General features: G+C 50.3%; 1 protein-coding gene across 2 annotated transcripts in view; it reads left to right on the forward strand.

The window, feature by feature from the left end:
* The first annotated feature begins 571 nt into the window (after nt 1-571).
* The window catches only part of BMP7 (bone morphogenetic protein 7), a 90,486-nt gene continuing 70,991 nt past the window's right edge, over nt 572-20,066 (forward strand). The window contains exon 1 of one of the 2 annotated variants that reach the window (XM_058562426.1): nt 572-1,456. In XM_058562426.1, the coding sequence (XP_058418409.1) occupies nt 1,039-1,456 (418 nt within the window). In that variant the 5' untranslated portion in view covers nt 572-1,038. The remainder of the gene's footprint in view (nt 1,457-20,066) is intronic. The other variant, XM_058562425.1, reaches the window with a different exon arrangement.

Genomic DNA, 20,066 nt, shown 5'->3' on the forward strand with positions numbered 1-20,066 from the left:
TAGGCACTGATGGAGGAGAGGGATAAAGGGAGTGGAGAGAGTTCTAGGCAGAGAGAACGGCAAGTGCAAAGACAAGCTTGCACAAGCACGGGGAGGCGCGGAGGGGTCAGCGTGGCTGGAGTGAAGGGCGGGGGCAGAGGGACGAGAGGGGTTTGGGGGTCACCTCCTCCGGGAAGCCTTCTCCGATTCCTGCCCATTCCCCCAGTTTCTTCCACCGCAGCCTGAATCCCACGGGTCCCGCTCAGGTCTCCTTCCCAGTCTCGACTGCAGTCCGGAGAGGGCAGGGCCGGCTCAGATCCCTCCCTCCGCATCCCCGCGGCGTCCGGCCGGGCGCTGGGCACCCTGTGGGCACTCGGTAAATATTTGTGGAGCGCACTGGAAGGAATGAATGAACCCATTGGGTGCAGCTGGGGGGAGGGCGGGGCCGAGGGCAGGTGGGAGGCCGCGGGCGCGGGAGGGGCCCCTGGAAGCCCGTCCTCCTCCTCCTCCTCCTCCCAGGCCCCAGCGCGTACCACTCCGGGCTCCCGAGGCGGCCTCTCGTGCGATCAAGGGCGCGCAGAGCTGGGTGAGCGACCCGGGGCCCCTGCTCTCGGCGCCGGAGTTCGGAAGAGGGTGGGTCGCCGCCGCCCGAGGGCGAGAGCGCGAGAGGAGCGGGAAGAAGAAGCGCTCGCCCGCCCGCCCGCCGCCTCGCTGCCTCCCCGGCGCTCGCTCTCCCGGCTCCTAGGTTTGCTGGCAGCTCCTCCCACCCGCGCCCGCCTCCTTGCTCGCTCGCTCGCTCGCGCCGGTTTCCAAGCCCCGCGGTGTGCCCGGGAGAGTGCGGGGCGAGGGGCCCCGGGGCCAGCGCCGAGCCGGCGGTTGGGGTCCGGGCAGAGCGCAGCCGGCCGGGGAGGGGCCATGTCCGGCGCGGGCGCAGCGGGGCCCGTCTGCAGCAAGTGACCCAGCGGCGTGGACCGCCCGCCTGCCCCCCTCCGCCGCCTGGGGCGGCGCGGGCCCGGGCGCCCGGCGCCCCGAGCCCGGGTCGCGCGTAGAGCCGGCGCGATGCACGTGCGCTCGCTGCGCGCCGCTGCGCCTCACAGCTTTGTGGCGCTCTGGGCGCCCCTGTTCCTGCTGCGCTCTGCCCTGGCCGACTTCAGCCTGGACAACGAGGTGCACTCGAGCTTCATTCACCGGCGTCTCCGCAGCCAGGAGCGGCGGGAGATGCAGCGCGAGATCCTCTCCATCTTGGGCTTGCCCCATCGCCCGCGCCCCCATCTCCAGGGCAAGCACAACTCGGCGCCGATGTTCATGTTGGACTTATACAATGCCATGGCGGTGGAGGAGAGCGGCGGGCCCGACGGCCAGGGCTTCTCCTACCCCTACAAGGCCGTCTTCAGTACCCAGGGCCCCCCTCTGGCCAGCCTGCAAGATAGCCACTTCCTCACCGACGCAGACATGGTCATGAGCTTCGTCAACCTTGGTGAGTGAGGGCGGGGGGGGGGGGGGCGCGCGTCTCGGTCAGGAGGCGCTTTGGGACAGGGAGCCACTTCTTACATCCAGCCCGCCGATCTTTCCACTCCTGGCCATTTGTGAAACTGCAGTGCCTGGCAACGGGTCTCCTACCCCAGGTCCTAGTGGACCCCCAGCTGTGCGCGCCCCAGGTAGGGCGGGCGGGGCTCATCTGGCCTCTGGGAGTTTTGGGGAGAGCAGGACTGGTCCGAAGCCCCTCGGGGTTAAGTCGGCGGCCGCACCCCTGGAGTAGGAGGCGCCGGGCCGGCCGCGGCTCAGTTCAAAGCGCGGGGCCGGGTCATGTGAGCTGTGCCCGGCCGGCGCTCCCGCGCTACCTGGATTTAAAAGGCCCTGCTCGGTGGAGCTGCCTTCCCGCCCTTTCTGGGCCCCTCTCAGCCCCGCCTGGCCCTGGCATCGCGGGCGTCGCGCCCCCTTCCCCGCCCTGGCAACCCTACCTGTCCCCTCGCGGTGCGCCCGCCTTAGCATGCTGCGTGCCCTGAGCGCCTCCGGGCTCCTCTCCTGGCCGCCGGGCGCCCCCCTAGCTCTCCTCTCTCCTGGCTGGAGCTAGAGAAGAAACGTTGCCATTGCGAGCTTTCTATTTTAAATATTTAATGATAGGTCCCGGACGGGCAGAATCCATTTTCAGCGTTTATCACGTGTAGCGCGCAAACCACGGCTTTTGGCGATTGGGTGGCGCGGGATCTCCAAGCAGACGCCGCCGGGGGCGGCTGGGGGACCCGGCTCCCGCCTGGAGCCGCGACAGCCCCGGGGGCGAAGTTGCTCCCCTTCCATCTGTGCCCCCACATTCACCAGACTTGCTCAAACTAACCCCCGGCGGCGCGCTGTAGGGCTGATGATCAAATATTTGGTTTCCGAGATAACACGCCCCGATAGCGCTGTTTCCTGAGCCGCGTTCATTCTACGCGTGTAACTTGCTGCGAAAATCCGAACCAAGTCAGGACAGCAAACTCACGCCCACGGGCGCTGGGTCAACAGGAGAATAATGATCCTGAGTCCCCCGCTGGGCACCTGGGGCGTGGATGGGGGCGCCGGGAAGCGGGGATCAACCTTAATGCCTCCGGCTCCTGATGAAGTCCCTGGAGTTCTCGGGACGCCATTGTCTGTCCTTAATAATAGCCAAAAATCAAATAGTGAAACGAGTTTCAGCGAGCAAGGGGGTGGGAGGTTTAGATGCCAAAATAACTTCAAGAAAGTTTAAATTATACTAAGCAACCTCTTAGAAGGAGGCGGCTCCATATGTCCTGATTCAGAACAATCTCCAAGATGTATGAGGTGGAAAAATCAAGGTGCAGATCAGTGAGGTTACTTATGTGCTGGTGTATCATCCGTTCCCACTGGAAGAAGACACCTTGAACTGGAAATAGATTTTAGGGCTGGGAGTGGTGGGGCGAAACTGGGGCTGGGGCTTTGGGATTGGGAGCTGGGGTCTGATCTTTCCTTGTCTGCACTTTTGTCTATCCATGTGATGTTTTTTTTTTTTTTTTACCTTGTGTATTTATGGCCTATACCAGAAACTAAGGAAAGATTCCAAATACATACATATGAACAAGTAAATTAAAGCAGAGTTCTATAGCCATCCTGAAGCCAGGGTTTAACATGGCCCTTTCTCTGGCGGGGATTCATGGCATCTTCTGTTCTGTTGGGTACCCGGGACTCCGAGTGAATGCAGCAGGTCCCGGTGGTGGCCTCCAGAGCCTGGCTGGGGTCATTATAAAGGTATTTGTAAGCCCTGGCTTCTGTGGAAGGCTCTGCAGACCCAGTGCTGCTTCTTATGGACCAGCAGCATGGTCAGACCTGGGCGTTCCCCCTCCCCAGAGAAGGACCAGGTTGCTGACTGGCCGCCTCTGGCGACCTGGGGGCAGGGCTCTTTGCCCCCTCTTGGTGGGGGGAGCAAGCTGGGACTTGTTTGGGGCAGCTGGGTGGTTTTCCTCTGGCTGTACACACACCTTTCAACCCCGTTAGACCCATTTCTTTCATCTTGAAAGGACAAAGACCAGCTTGTCTGAGCCTCTTAATCAGTTGGGCTGGCTTTGGGCTTTTGTGGGACAGTCCTGACTTTCTCAGGTCTTGCTTTCGGGAACATAACTCCAAATTAGATGGCGGAGTGGCTTTGAACAGAGTGCACTGACCTTGTTTTCTTTTTCTCCGTGTCCCTAAAACTCGAGGTGATTAGTTGGGTGAAGACCTGGACTGCAGTTTGGCAAGACTCGTCCTGTTGAGGCTTCTAAGGTGGGCCTTTAATTTCTGCTCAGCACCAGTGCAGGAATAAACCGCCTGTCCCTTCCATTCTGTTATGGCTCCAGAATTTCTCTACAGGAAGGGCTTGGGGGTGGCAGTAGGGGTGAAGGGGAGTGTGTAGGAGACACATCTGGAAGCTGAGATTCCTGAGAATGCCCACTGTTTTTCCTTGAATTGCAAATCATAATTGATCTGTAACTTACAAAGTTTTCCAAAGGTGCCATTTAGTCTCACACTTCTAAGAATGAGAAAATGTCACTTATCCATATCAAACCATTACTTGTTATCATGCAGGGGACCTGGGGGGGGGTTGGGGGGGGTCATTGACAGAGACCTTGAGGGGAGGCTGACTTTCTCCACTGTGCCCTCCCCACTGTACTGTATTCCGCTGCTGTCCTGTGTGCTTGGGGGACCTCTGACTGAATTCTGAAGGCTTTTGCAGACCTGGTGCGTTTCTCCTTCCTTCTGTCTGCAGCCAAACTGGTTTTTGTTCCTATAAGTCGTTCTCCTCGGAATTCAAGCTTTTTGCCAGGCTGAGCAGGATCTAAACTAGAGAGGGAACTAAAGGAGAATTTACGACGAAACCAGGTGCTGAGAGTGAGGACTTCAGACTGCACCTTATGACAAAGACCAGCCTGTCCGATAAAGCCCCGTGTAACTCTGATCGAGCTGCAGAGTGAGCTCCCATCTTCCCAGCCTGGGCCTCTTAAGTTCAATGGCGAGATTTGTAAACTGGTTTGGATTAACAAGCCCCCGACTCCTCTGTGTAGACTTAATTTTGGAATTCAAAACAGGCTACCCTCTCTTAAATTGTCCCCAGGCAATGTGAATCCTGCAGACTGAATCTGGAGAGAGCCCCCCACCATTCTTTCTTTGGGCAAATCAAGCTGCTCCTCTTGGAATCTTCTAAAGAAGCTGGTTGGCAGGAGGGGTGCATGATGCATATTTATCTCTGGTCCAGGTTATGAAGGAACCAAATTTGTATAATCTTCGAAGCTAAATTAAAAAAAGGGCAAGTTGGAAACCTGTCATTATTGGACTCAGGGTATAAAAGTGGCTTTTGTGAATGTAGCAGAGGAGCAGGGAGAAGGCTGTGCAGTGTGACTTGTATACCATCTGGCTATCCTTTTTGTTGACAAGTGTTTGGCATTAAGATCTCTCCTTTTGCCCCTTAAGAACAGGCCCTACCACTGTAGAGTATTAGAAAAAGATTCTGTTACAGTTTAAAAATTTCCTTCAGGGAGTGCTCCGGGAAGGGAGCAGGGCCGCAGGCGTTTGCAGCTGTAACCTGGCTTGTGTTAAAATTTGGAAGGGCTGTTCCACATTCCAGCGCTCGGAGCGCGGCCCTCACTGGTAAAGCAGCCAGAGGTTAATATAGATGTCACACAGGCTTCTCTCCCTCTCCTCTTTCTCTCTGCAGAGCGCCTTCGCTATAGGAGTGCACCAACAGCTGTGTTTTTAGTAACCCTTTCAAAATCACTTCTTTTAAACCTCGTTTTCCTGCTTATATAAATCAAAGATCTTCTCCCCCCTTCTCTCAAGGATATCTGTGACCCAGATTTGAACTTTTTTGATCTTCTTTGTTTTTCCCTTCTGGAATCAAAGCAGGTTGAGGCCGAGCCCTGGATGCCAGCTTGGGTGGTGATTTTTGGTTTTTATTCCAGAGTTGCCACTCGGTCGTAGAGTGGCCCATCGAAGGCGAGGTGGCCCCGATGACAAGTTATTTCGGGGCAGCGAAGGGAGGATTCTCTGGATGCATAGAGAGGAGAAACTGCTTCTGTGAGCTCTGGTTTGGGGGCTTACATCACACAGTAGGCTATCAGGCCTCTGCTCAGCTAAACACAGCTGGTGTCGGATCCCCTGGCCACCGGGTTGCTTGTGATATGAGTGGATGTCACATGTCTGCTGAACTCAGAGACAAATGATGACTTCATTCCAGGGAGGTCCCATCTAAGTTGATTGATCACCCGTATTGCTTTAATATCATTTTTTCCCTATCGGGTAAGGTCATCTTTGGCCCACTGCCAGAATCAGTGTCCCAACACTCCCCCAGTCCCCACCCTTCCCCAGCCTGCCCGTCCATTTCACCAGCTGAATATTTTGAATTGCGTGCCCTTTGCACCAAACGGCTGGCCATGTTAACTTTTTTGCGCTCACTCTTCAGACCTGGCTGGAGGCTGTCGACACGCTCTCTTTCTGGCAGGCCGCTGCAACGCTTCGCCTTAACGCACTCTGTCAGTGTCACCGGGGTTAGGGCACAGGCAGGGATGTGTGGGACCTGTCACGTTATTGTCAGAAGGAATGCGAGGATTAGCCGTTAAAACGTGGTGGTGGGAGAGCACTGCAGCTGTGTACACTTATTATAAAAGATTTAAGTCCCACTGGTAAAATCAATATATTGAATTGCATGACCCTCTGCTTTTAATTAGTTTAAATCAAATGCGTTGGTGCCATTTGCCGCCTCTTGCCTTCATGGGGTGAGGAAATACCAATATTTACAGAGAAACTGTTGATTTGTGGTGGAAATGATAACACATTTAGCTTTACACACCCAAATTGCTCGGACTTGATGGATCCCAGATCAACGTGGAGTTGAGGGGTGACGTCACCAGGGCAGGGAGCAGGGCGGCAACATCGGTGATGCTCATTGCCTAGACCCCTGATGCCGCTGCAGGTGGGTAGGTCTGTGGGTGAAGTGCTGAGGACGCCAGCCTTTCAAGAAACTAGCCAGTTCTTTCATTGCACGCCAGGAATACAGAGATTCACCCACATCATCTCAAATCTTTTCTCTCAAGCATTCTTACAGAATTGTTCAGCAGGCACTGGCCTTTTGGTTGTTTCGAGTCTGTTCCCCCAATGTGCTGGGTCCTTTGTAAGGGGTAGCTCAAGGCACAGTCCTTTATTTATTCCAGAGCTTCAGATGCTATTCTTTCCAATTCCTGAAACAGTTGACAGGGAAGGGGGGGTTCTTTCGCTGCAAATGATCCCATGTACAACCGCGGCTATTATGTGAACCGTTCGGCATTAGCTGTGTGTTCAACTGCAGTTGAATTCTGGGTTTTGCAGCAAATGGCATTTGACAAATAATATTTGACAAAAATGTGGCTCGGTATTTCTTAATATGGAACAGATATTTCATAGTTAACCTTCCCCGGTGAAAAATTACTCAGACCCGATGTGAAATGGCAGGGCCAGTGAATAGCACGGCTGCCGCTGTGTATTTTTCCCCTCTCCGAAGTGGAGTGTTTATGATTTGGGGGGATATTAGGAGCGCGTGAAGTTTGACACTTACTTACGTGAAACTGGGAGTAGTGTGTGCGATGCCGTCCTTTCAACATTTCTGTCGGAAGGCATTGTTGGGAGCGGCGCAAAGCCTTTGCTGATCCGAGTGGAGTGGATTGAATTAATGACAACTCCGAGAGCACCAGTTTTAGGGTAATTGCTTTATTGTTTTGGAGCCAGGGTGCTTATAATCTGGTTCCTGTACAAACATGTTTAACGTGTGTTAATGCATTTCCAAACCAGAGCCTCTCAGCACAACCCTGCTTTTCATTAATTGATGTCGGTAGCATGGTACAGTATTTCAAAGGGCTGGCCAAGTAGAAACTGTGTTTCCAATTTCCTTCCTTTCCTGTGTTTGGAATGCCAATGTTAATTTGTTCCCATGCAGGAGCGGGGGCTGCCAACTGCGGCTTTCTATAAAGGGCTTCACGGTGAAGGCTTCCAGCCCTTGCTGATGCTTGGGGCTGCCTGGCCAAGTTTCCTGACACTTTGCAGCTAATTCTGGGTGATATATGGAGTGGGGGGTTGGGGGGCTTCACCGCCGTGTAACGCAAGTTCTTGGTGACAGCAGAGGGTGTGACTTGGCAAGGGAGAAGGGAACAGCATCTACAGTGATCCTCTTCAGACACAGCTTAAACCCATGTGTCTGTTTCCACTATGGTTGCATATTAGCTGTGTGACCTTGAGCAAGTTACTTAACATCTCTGAGTTTGTTTCCTTGTTTTATAAAGCTGGATAATAATCCCCTCCTCCACAGATCCTCATGAAGACAAAATCACGTCACTAATGTGTAGAGTCTGGCACACGGTTGGTGTACCATAAATGGTAGCTCTTGTTTTTATTGTGGTGGCTGGATCACTATTCACTTTGATATGTTAGTCCAAATTTCAGTTTTTGAGTACTTAATCTTAAAATACTGACGTGAAGCCACCTGTGTTATTTTAAAGATGCCGTGAAAATGGCCCCAAAGATGTGTGTGCGCGGACACACACACAGACACTTCCCTCCTCTTTCAGAGACTGATGAAATTTGAATGAGCACACCAAACTTATTTGAGGATAAATAGAGCATACTGCTGACTCTTTCTCTTGATTTTTGCATCTGTGGCCATTTAAAAATTTTACACCTAAGGACACTGAAACTTGAAGGAGAGTATACAGGAGCTCTCTGTACTATCTTTCCAACTTTTCTCTAAATAAAAAATTATTCCAAAGTAACAAGTTTTAGTTTTAAAAAATTGCATTACTGAAGTATTTCTTCCTACCGCTTTCCGGAAGACGGTCAAAGTACAAATTGTCTTTCCTTTCAAGGGAGTGACAAGCCCAGAGCATTCATTAACAGAACAGCACAACTTCCCCACTTTTTACTGAAGCAGGTGCAAGACTGCCCCCCCCACCGCCCCGCTCCCCCAGCTGGGGCTAGGCTACAATAAAGCCCTGTGTGGATTCAGTGTGTTTAGAAGCCTCTGGACACCAGAGGACGAAAGAGAACGTCTCCAGGGCCCGCGATGAGGGGTGCGCTTTCTCCCTCAAGTCTCCCCATAAATTCCCTTCAGCTCTTTCAATACCGTTTGAAAAATCCGACTTAGCAAGTATTAAGTTTCCCTGCATCTTTGAGGTCACGTGCTATTCTTTCACGTCTTTATCTCCCCAGAGTAGCTTTCAAGTTTCAATCTTTTGTTGTCTGGCTTAATTAAATTGGCTGTGAATAAAAACTTGCACTGTTTCCAAAATTGAGGACTTGCCTGTTTTTAAGCATTGGAGTTAGGCCTGTACCGTCTTGTAATGCCAGCATCTCTCTTTCTTTCATGTAGTTTCGAAAAAAAAAATCTAAGCACTTAGCGTGACAGTCGGCCTAGAATAGTCCTGTAATGGTCCCAGTGCTCATCTGCTCAGCAATTGAACAACGCACGCAAAGGCAGGCAGGTTATTCTGTGGTTTCAATGCCTTGTGTTTTGGCCTTTGATAAAGGACTCTTCTTGACTCTTTTCAGACATACTTACTGAGAAATCCTGCTTTGGCACTCCTCAAAGAATTCTGGCACAGCAGGTGCTCAGACATTGGTACCTGTGTGCGTGAACAGAGTGAAGATGCTCTCAGGCAGCATCCTTCTCAATGGTTTTTGATCTAGCATCCCCACTAGTAAATTTTTTTTTTTTTAATAATTTTATTTATTTATTTATTTTCCCCCCAAAGCCCCAGGAGATAGTTGTACGTCATAGTTGCACATTCTTCTAGTTGCTGTATGTGGGACGCGGCCTCAGCATGGCCGGAGAAGCAGTGCGTCTGTGTGCGCCCGGAATTCGAACCCGGGCTGCCTGCATCGGAGCACACGCACTTAACCGCTAAGCCACGGGGCCGGCCCACCCACTAGTAAATTTTTGAGTATACACCCTAAATAGAAATAAATTGTATAACTACTACTGTTTTAGGATAGTTTGTACTTTATAAAACAAAGACTAACATAGACATTTAAGTAGGAGGCACTAAAGATTAAAAAAATACAAAATTCTAATGTGAATTAATACATATTGTAACTATTGGATGATTATCAATTAATACAAAGGTTACAATTTTACTTAATTAGCAAGACAAATTTAATTAATTTTGCTATCACTAAAATTTTCAATGGGATGCAATTTGATGTCTTTCAGAAATCGTGGTTCAACAGTTTGGGATCAGTGAGCTAAAGGCCTGGGCCTAAATTTTGGTTATTCGTCTGTCTAGTCAGCGTAAATGAAGTTGTCACGTGATAACAAAGAACCCCACTATCTCGGTAGCTTTTTTTTTTTTAAAGATTTTATTTATTTATTTTTTCCCCTCAAAGCCCCAGTAGATAGTTGTATGTCATAGCTGCACATCCTTTTAGTTGCTGTATGTGGGACTCGGCCTCAGGATGGACAGAGAAGTGGTGCCTCGGTGCGCGCCCGGGATCCGAACCCGGGCCACCAGCATCGGAGCGTGCGCACTTAACCACCAAGCCACGGGGCCGGCCCATATCTTGGCAGCTTTAAACCACAGAGGTTTGTTCTCTTGTATTGAGTTATGGCTCCGTCACAGGTAGTGGGGGGCTCTGCACATTGGCTGGGCAGGAGGATGCTCAGATCCCCAGGCTGATGGAGTTGTCACTCTCTCACGTGTCACCAATTACGGTGCCAGTGGGAAAGACAATGTGAATTGTGCACGGCTTTTGAAATTTCCACCTGGAAGTGACTTGGTGCTTCTGCTCACATTTCATTGGTCAGAGCTAGTCACATGGTCAAACCTGACCCAGCGCGGGCAGAAGTTTACAGTTCCACTGCTTGCTTGGAAAGGTGAGCACCAGAAAGGATCTGGGAAATGCACTGTGACTCTACCACACTATCCTAGGCAAAGACTGTCTCACAAGATGAAGAGATGGAAACAGAACAAGTGAGTTGTTGGCTGTGTTACTGAAACAAGACCCTTAGTTTTCAATCCACTAGTTATGCAGAGATTTTTGTTGGAGTCCAGCTTGTAAATTTCCATCTTCCCCAATGTCCATCAGTTCTTGAAATTTACCTGATTGTGATTGTAATATTTTCCCCCCTGTATCCCAATGAATCCCTCTTGCCTCCCCCAAGTGCTTGCGCCCCATTTTGGAGACCAGTGTTTCTAGAAGCTTTTGCATCACTGAGGTATTCACGTGGTTCAACAAGAATAACCACTTCTCTCCATTCCCACTTGTAAAATGACTCGCCTCTTCAGGACTTGTCTTTCAGCAAAAGCAAGCTTCAGCTTTAGTCCGGGTCACTACCCAGGGAATTAAGGAGCCTGACTCTGGTCCCAGCTAAAGAGGCGTCTGTCCTGGCTGTGAGGTTACTGACTTGTCCTGAAGTCTGGTCCTGAGTGGGAGAGCTGCCTTTTCTTCCTGGGCCTCAAAGGCACTTCTAGTCCAGGCAGGATCTTGCATGGCTGAATCCAGAAACGGAATTCAGAGACTCCTTTATTATCTAAATGCATCGCTGAAATAAATCATCGTGATCAAGGGGGAGGATTGAGATCTTTCTGTAGCAGTAATATATGTAGAATAACTTTATCAGGCTCGTCAGTGAATTCTCTCAGCATTCAGCAAAGCAGGTAATATTCTGTTGTTGGGAGGAGGAAACTGAGGGGCTCAAACTCGCATAGCCAGGAAGTGGTGAGGTTGGCATTTGAATCCAGCTCTTGCTGATGCAGGGCCAGCCACTCTTCCAGGCCCCATGGGGGTATGTGAATGGGGGGCCACAAGAAGAGTGGTGTTGAGACCACCAAAACAGATGCCGATCTCCTGACCTTGACTGTGGATCTGTGCTCTGAAGAGTGAGATAAAGATGCACAGCACGCATCTTTCCCTTTCTGTATCCATCCTGCGTGTGATAACTCCTCTCTCCTCTGTCTCTATGGCTTAAAAATAATTGTCAGGGCAAAGGGGCCAGAGTGTCCATGTACAGGGTCTCCTACACGCATCCCACACCCCCTCGATGGGGAAATTCCAGAGGCAGCTAGAGATTGGTGTTTTAATAGCAATATCTCATGACGCTGTAAAAAAGACCATGAAGTGGTCCTTTATACCATGTGTACCAGAATAAATATCGCATATTGTTTGTAATAGCGTAAAATCACCCACAGTCTAAATGTCCATGAGCAGAAATAAATCTGTAACAAATTTATTTATAAATTTGTAATAAACCAGAAGGGAATTTAAGGACTTCTTTTTCGTGTATCAACATAGACTCAAAACAGAACGTCAAGAGGGAGAAAGCAAATTGCAGAAGGATGTTTAGGGTGTAACCATTTGTCAATGTGTCAAAACACACACACAAGGGCACCAGAGAATACTATATATCATTTGTAGGTTTATGCATATGTAGTAAGGCCATGAAAACACGGGCAGAGGACTCGCACCAGCTGCCTCTGGGGAGGCAGGAAAGGGATGGGATGGGGGAGAAATTTCAAATAAACTCCAAATGTTCCTGTCAAGTTTTCTTTCTTTTAATACTAAGAAACCATTAGGAAGTGCAATGTGGGATCCTGGATTGGATCTGGGAACAGAACAAGGACATCAGTGGAAAAACTGGTGCAATCTGAAAAAAAGTCTGGAATTGAGTTAATAGTGAAACATTGATGTTAATTTCTTAGTTTTGACAAGCATCCTGTGGTTATGGAAGACGTTAACGTTGGGGGAAGCTGGGTGAGGGTGCACGGGAACTCTGTACAATCTTTGCAACTTTTCTCCAAGTCTATAAAGTTATTCTAAAATAAAAAGTTTATTTTTTTAGAAAAAGGGGGCAACCCCGATATTAACTCTTGTTGCCTGTTAGTTGTGGGTATCTGGAGATTTGTTACATTTTTCTCTGCGTTCTTCTTTGTGATTACATTTTTTCCAAGCCCGAGCGAACCAGAAAACCCGCCTACTGGAGACGAAGTGTGGTGACTTTTGGTGGTGTCGCTGTTTCCAAAGCTTGGGTCCCGGAGAGCCAGGCTCAGAGCGTGCCCAGGGCATACACCCCAAAGGCCGATAACTCATCTACAGACCCGCTCACACGACGAGGACTCAGCCAGCGACCGGAAACCCCGCACGGCTGTGCCCCAAGGCCTTTAAAACTCTCTCTGCCTCCGTTCGTAAGATGCCCGGTATAAAGCCGCCATTTGTTTATGGGCAAGAAAGAGGGGGTAGGGAGGTTGTTTTAGGTCTTTCGGTTTTCTTTTTGGTCCTGAGCTTTGTGAATGCCTCCCACCATCTTCCCCCTTCTCAGGTTCCACTTTCTGACCGGCTCGACCTGACATTTTTGAGAGAGAAGCCCTTAAAAATGGCAGTGGGGCCTCAGAACCTTCCAGCGCTAGTAAATGTTTATAGGGTGGAGGCACCGGTTGGTCATTTCCTTTAGGAGGAAACAGTAAATGAAGCAGCTTGCCTTGTACCTACTCAAACCCTGAGCTTCTCATTGTCTTAATATACTGGTGGTTGGGGGGTGGGGATCCAGAAATCTCTTGTGGCTCAAACACCCTAGGAAGTTGGAAGTGCCTTTTTAAGGTAGGTTTGGGGCGGGGTTTCCCAGCCTCGCACTACTGAAGTTTGAAGTAAAAACGGTTCTCTGTGTGGGCCCGTCCTGGACACTGCAGGATGCTGACTGGCCTCTACCCACCAGAGATGCCAGTGGCAGCCCTACCCAAAGCTGTGACAGCCAGAAGTGTTTCCAGACCTTGCCAGATGTCCCCTGGGAGCAAAATCGCCCCCAGTTGAGAACCACTGGTTTAGGGTAACTTTCTTCAAACTTGGAAATTGATTGGAGAACCGTTACTGCAGACCCATTGGCCCATGGAGGTGAGTGGGGAAGTCAGCATTGCTAGGCTGATGGGTTATTTTCCGGTTGAAAGGAGCACAGATTGCAATCAAAACGTGAGCCCTCTCCTGGGAACCCAGCTCTGCCTGGGTTTGAAACACCCTAGAGACGGAGATGGAGGTCAGATCTCTAAAGAGCGGGCATTGTCTCCGGGGAACCAAAATATTTTCTCAGCGTCTTTTGTCTGATGATACTAAAAGACTATTAAACACATGCTTAGAACTGGTCCTTCTTTTTTTTTCCTCCTCCAACTACTCTCAGGAGGAAATAAGGCAAACCTCTCTCTTACCTCGTTCCCCGCTCTCGGCGGGTAACTTACTGGGGGGAGGGTGGGGAGCAGAGAAGCTGCATTTTCCACGTCTCCCTGCAGCTCAAAAGCCGCCGAAAGCAGGGAGGCCGGCTTGCATTAGACCCCAGCCCGCGAGCCGGATCCATCTGCTCTGTTTTTGTACAGCCCGTGAGCGAGAATGGTTTTTACATTTTTTAAAAGGGTGATAAATAACCAAAGAAGAATATTTCATGACATGTGAAAATTAGATGAGATTCCCATTCCGGTGTCTATAAAGCTTTACTGGCACACTCCCATTCGTCTCCGTATTGTCTGGGGCTCCTTGCACACCCTGCACACCTTGCACACCATGCATGCTGTGGCCACGGGCTGAGTTGTTGCAGCAGGGGATGTGTGTTCTCAAAGCCTACAATATTGATTATCTGGCCTGTGATAGAAGTTTGCTGACTCCTGCTTTAGACTGCCTGCACCCTTTACCTGGGAAAGGGTAAAAACAAAAAGCCTGAGTTGTATCCTCCTCTTTCGTCCCTCTACAGACGACCAGGGACGCAGACACTTGCTCTCCTCCTGGATGTTTCCTCCTAGTCTGAGGAAACCCTGATGTAAACAGATTTCTCCTCTGAAGCCCTCTCAGCATCTTGAATGTGAGGCGCACATTGTGAATCCCCACAAAGGCGATGGAGCACATTGCGTGGCTTTTCCTAAATCTGCTTCGTCCCGGCAGCCCCCTCCCCATGCTCTGTTTTTAAACAATTCTCCTGAAAGGTCTTGGGTGGGAGTTATGACTCTGGCTCTGGGGTTGGACACGTGAGTCCAGATCCCACCTCTGCCCCTTGTTAGCTTGGCGACCTTGGGCAGGTAGTTGCCTGGGTCCCCATTTCCTCCTCCTGGTTAATGTTGGTGCCTGGCCCCTGGGCTGCTGTGAGGTGCCTGTGTGGAGGCAGGAGGAGGGCCCAGCACGGGGCCGCGTGGCAGCAGGTGCCGGGAACGTTAGCGGCTGGTGGCGACGCTGTCCCTTGGTTGGCTCTGTGGCGGGCCTCCCTGTGCAGGGCCTGCGTTGGCTCCTCTCGGCATCCAGGGCGGTGGCGTGCGCTGCCCGGCTTATTCTGTCAAGAGACCAGGTCTGCACGGGTCCCACGCAGCGAGCCTTGTGGGACCGGGGTCGGGGTGGTCCCCCCTTAGCAGTGAGGCCCCTGTGAAAGGGGAAGCTAGTCTCTTGTTGACTGGGCGAGAGACAAACCAGGAAGCCGATTGTCTTATGACGAATCCTGTTACACTAGAAAGTTGCCTCGTGCTGATTACAATCTGCGTTTATTGACACGGAGTTTTAAGGCAACAGCGAACCGCCAGGACCAGCAATCTGTGAGCCGCCAGCCTAGGGCGCAGACCAGCCCTCAGCTTCGTGCCCTTCCCTGTGGGCTGGCCTGATCTTTACAAAAGTAAATAAATAAAAATTTCCCAGTAGAATTGTACCTTTCTTTCTTTTTTTTCTGAACTCCGTTTATGCCACACTTAGTGGGGCGGCATTTCCTGTGTCCCTTCAGTTTTTTTTGCTGGGGAAGATTGTCCCCGAGCTAACATCCGTGCTCGTCTTCCTCTACTTCATATGGGACGCCGCCACAGCATGGCTTGATGGGCAGTGCATATGTCTGTGCCCAGGATCCGAACCTGCGGACCCTGGCCGCCGAAGCGGAGTGCGAGAACCTAACCACTACACCACCAGGCCGGCCCATTTTTTGATACGGACAACTGAGACTTCTCCATCTTAAGGGAGGACCCACTCACACCAGCTGTTCGTCAGATAGCACAACGCCTGCGTTTGTTTTCACGTGTGAGGAGACTGGGGCTCAGAGATGACAAGTCACTTGCCCAGCTTTGGGGACAGCAGGGTGTCTGGCTTTGAGCCCCGGGTCACTGGTGTGTGGTGTCAGGCAAGTTCCTGAAGGCACCCAAGTGCTTTGGGCCTCAGTTTCCACCTTAGTCAGCCTGGGCTGCCCTAACACGATACCATCACCTGCGTGGCTCGAACCACAGAAATTTATTGCTCACAGTTCCGAGGCTGGAAGTCTGGGGCCAGCATGGTGCCTGCGCTGGGGGGTTCTGTTTCTCTCCCCGGCTTGCAGACGACCGCCTTCTGGCTGTGTCCTCCCTCACACGGTGGAGAACGAGAGCTCTAGTCTCCTCCTCTCCTTGTAAGGGCACTAATCCCATCGTGGGGCCCCACCCCTGTGACCTCATCTAAACCTATTATCTCCCAAAGGCCCCACCTCCCAATACCATCATGTTGGGGCTTAGGGCTTCAACACGTGAATTTTGGGGGGACACAGTTCAGTCCATAGCAGTTTCCCTCTAATGTGGGGGCTCAGGGCTCAGGGCGGCTGGGATTAGATGAGATAATGGCAGGGAGGTCTCAGTGAACGGGGCGGCTCCCTGGGCTGCCCTTGGAGCCCATCTGGCTGCAGAGTCTCTTCAAGGCCCTTCTGTGGACGTGATGATGGACCATGGCCAGATGTCCTGATTAGTCTGCCAGCTGCAACTCGTTGGGGACGCTTGCAAGTTCTTCTCTGAGTCCAGCTTGGGCCCTTATAACCAAGACTATGCATTTCCCCAAGTAGCTTCACATTTTTAGAATTTACTTATGTTTTTTACTCAACTCCCATTATAGATTTTGACAAGAGGCCTGGACATTTGAAAAAAAGTGTGATGCTGCAGTCGCTCCTTCCTATGGGGGCTAGGCAGAAGGCAGTGGGTAGGACAGAAATTGGGCAGAGTGAAATTACCCTTGAAATCCCTTAGGAAGCTGCCACGTTGGGGAGAGACACACTCTGTCTCTGTGTGGTAAGTCCCTACGGCTGTATCTGCTTCCAGCGTGGGACAGATTGCTGCTTCGTCTGTTGCACATGAGATGAAATAATTGGCTTAAGTCTATGGCCCATAGTGTACCAAAATACTCATCTTTAAACACTAGCACCTCTCTCAGGGACAGGAGATGCTGCGAGATAAATACCTCCCGAAGCCTGCTCCCTGCTTCTATGGATGGGAAGGATGTCTTGTTTAGGACTTGTTCTAAGTTACGGAACACCTGCCTAACCGTGTCTTCGGCACTAAAAACATGTCATTATCTCCTGTAACAGCAAGTCTTCAGGGAGGTGATTCTAAGTCTGGAGTAGCAGCTCAGTGATATCATCCAGGTATACGTGAAATTTGCACCTTCCCTCCACCATTCTCAAATTCCTCACATCTGTTACCTCATAGTTACAAGAGGGCTGCTACAGCTCCCAATATCACATCCTCATACAATGTCACATTCAAGACAGGAGAAAGGGGAAGGGTCCAAAGAGCTCTCCTTGGTTGCCTATCTCTTGGTTTCCTAACAGTTCCCCAGAAGACTTCTCCTTAAGTCCTGTGGGCCAAACTGGTTCATAAGGCCAGCTCTGGCCGCAGAGGGGGATGGGAAGGTATGAAACTGGCCTCTAGCCAACACAGTGGGAGGTGGGTGAGGGAAAAGTGTGCTGGAAGTGGTTGTTGGGTGGCCACTTCAAACGATTTCAGTTGTTTCTCCCTCCCTCTTCGTGCCTGTTGTCTATGTGCTGTATAGTTGGGTTTACGTAAGTTATTTGCACGTGTGCTTTGGCTCCACTGTATGTACAGATAAATGGAGGCCCTGAGCTAGTTCTCAGTCTCCGGATAGCGTGCCATTGTGACTCTAGGCAGAAGGTTGGTGCGTGTTGACATTAATTCAGCCAGGCCCTCTGCAGCCCGTGGAGAGACTTCCGTTTCTCTTTAAACTCCAACCTGTGAGTAGGTACAACTTCAGCCCTAACTGTGAAGACTGCACAGGACTCGAGCCACCAGCCAGTTGTTTGCTGAAAACAAACTTTATTTTATCAACTGAACGCTCCTGATCTCCTTAGACAAGGGTCAAAAGTTCTTGAAAATGCCCCGAGAAGGTCCGGCGTGGTTGTCCTCTGGGAGGAAGCAGAGGCGGGGTGGGGCTTGGTCTGCGTTCTGCTTGTGGGACGGGTGGCTCCTGTTTTCCTGTGGGTAGAGGATGAACAGATCGAGATACTCGAGGCATTTGAAGAATCTGTGTCATTGTTTGCTAGCCGGGGTAGAGAGCTGCGTGCAGGAACGGCCTGCCATCCTGGTAGAACCTTCTATGTGCACTGAGAGTCTGAACAAACTTTTCCAGTAAGTGGGTTTTGGGGCACCTGAGTTTCTTCCGTCTGCTTTCAAGATGCGAGAGGGTCTGAGTGTATGCTTGGGCCCACTAGCTGGAAGGAATGATCAGGGAAAGGGGAGGTGGAAGGTATTTTCAGGGGTTATTTCTAGGCAGTGTATGTTTGGTGTGAACTAAAGTACATGTAACTGAATTGTTGGGTTGCAGGCAAAAGAAATCTATTCAAACTAGCTTAAGCAAAAAAAGGGAAATCAATGCATCCCCAAGCCTTGGGGAAAGACATACCAGCAGCAAGAAGGTCCTTAGAGAATCCAGGGGTTATTCTCTCCATGTCCTTCATCTCTGTCACTGAACAGCTTCCTTCTTACTTCTCTGCCTCACTGGATTCTTCTGCTACCCTGCCTGTTGCGAGAAAGATGGCCACGCACAGCAACTTGTAGTTACGGTTATCTGGCTAGCCACATACTTGCTTTCCCAGCTTCCTTGCAGGTTGGAATAACCACAGGATGCTGTCCTAACCAGTGAGACACAAAAGGAAATTTTCTATGGGTAAAATGGGGTAGGAGGTGGTTCTGAAAAATGTTTTGCTTCCTGATGAGTGACAGCTGAGCAAACAGAACTCTTTGTCCTCTTCTTCCTTTTTCTGCCTTGAATGTGGTTCTGTGAAGACATGATGTTTGGAGTCATGGCAGCCATCTTGTGATCATGAGGCAACAAGCCTAAGGATTAAAAGTCAGTGTGCAGACAATGGCAGAGCAGAAAGGCAGAAGAAACTTGGGTTCTTGATGACGTGGTTGAGCTATTGCACCCAACTAAAATTCCTGGGGAGAGACTCTTAGGCAGCCTGAATCACATGTTCACTCATGAATCAGTTGGGTCTAGAAGGCAGATCACCCTACATCAACAAGGTTGCTGGGAGTCAGCCTCTGGCCCTTAGTGGCTGGGTTGGGGGACTGGAAGTGTGCCTACTATTCAATTACAGCTATATTAGCCATTATAATAATAATCTGGGTAGCTCACGTTTGTCAAGAATTACTATGTGCCAAGCATCCTTTATCCTCTTTACATATATTAACTTATTTAATTTTTATAACAACCATTTCAGGTGGGGGCTATTATTATCCTCCCTATTTTATAGACCAGAAAACTGAGCCCAGAGAAGTAAGTAGCCAGCTCAGGATACATAGCCAAGAAGTTTGTTTGAATTTGGAGGTCCAGTTGCGAGCCCTTTGTCTTATACTTGGTCCTGAGCTGCTCCTCAGGCTTGGAGGATGGGTTTGGAGCAGGTTAATAAACAGTCTTGCCAATGGGAGTATCATATGTGAGGGCAGCAGGAAGCCACATAAACGTTTTCCCACGATGTGCTTTAGGCATAATGTCCCGTTTCTTTGATTATCAATGTTTCTGAAACCAAGATGTCTTAAAATTGATAAAAGTGTTGGCATCTTTTCCACAAAGAGCTGTCGTTAAACTGATCACACCTCTTACAGTAGAGGAAACACGGTGACAGATACTTCTTGAGTAGAACTGGAGATAGAGCCAGCCAACACTTATTGTTAATAACGTTGTTTATTGAAGTGTAACGTGTACAGAACAGTGCACAAATCAGGAACGCTTAGGAATTTTTGCAAAGTGAGCACCCCCGGGTAACCAGTGCCCAGATAAGAGACAGTACATGACCGGCTCCCAGAAGCCCCTCGCACCCTCGCCCAGGGTGACCACTGTTCTGGCTTCTAATGGCATGGACTCGTCTCGCCTGTTTTTAAACTTTATATAAATGTAATTGTATAGGAATTCTCTTAAATCACTACTAATCGTTTCCAATGATCTGGAAAGACGCCCCTATTCAGAGCTGTTTCATGTAAACCGGAGACCCACTTTGAAGTCTGTGTGCAACTCCACTGGTTACAGTGAGCAGAGGACCCAAAACGTAATGTCCATCCTTCGGTTTGATCTCGGATTCTCCTTCCCTCACCAGAAGTAGGTTCAGAGGACAACCGTGCAATTTTGAGGGTGTTTTGACAGTTCAGCTTGGGCCTTCCAGTTCAGTGGGTTAAAATGTGAACATGAAATGGATGAGGCTCTTGCAGATGGCTGGATTCCACCAAACCTCCCCCGCCGGCCCCTGGTGCGGCCTTTGCACAGCTCTGCACCGTCCTGTTTGCAGAAATGAATGCCGATGGCTGTGTGGTGTTTTGGTCCAAGTACGGGGCTTTAGAGAAGACTCT

Source organism: Diceros bicornis, chromosome 19 (assembly GCF_020826845.1).
Source record: "Diceros bicornis minor isolate mBicDic1 chromosome 19, mDicBic1.mat.cur, whole genome shotgun sequence".
Lineage (NCBI taxonomy): Eukaryota > Metazoa > Chordata > Mammalia > Perissodactyla > Rhinocerotidae > Diceros > Diceros bicornis.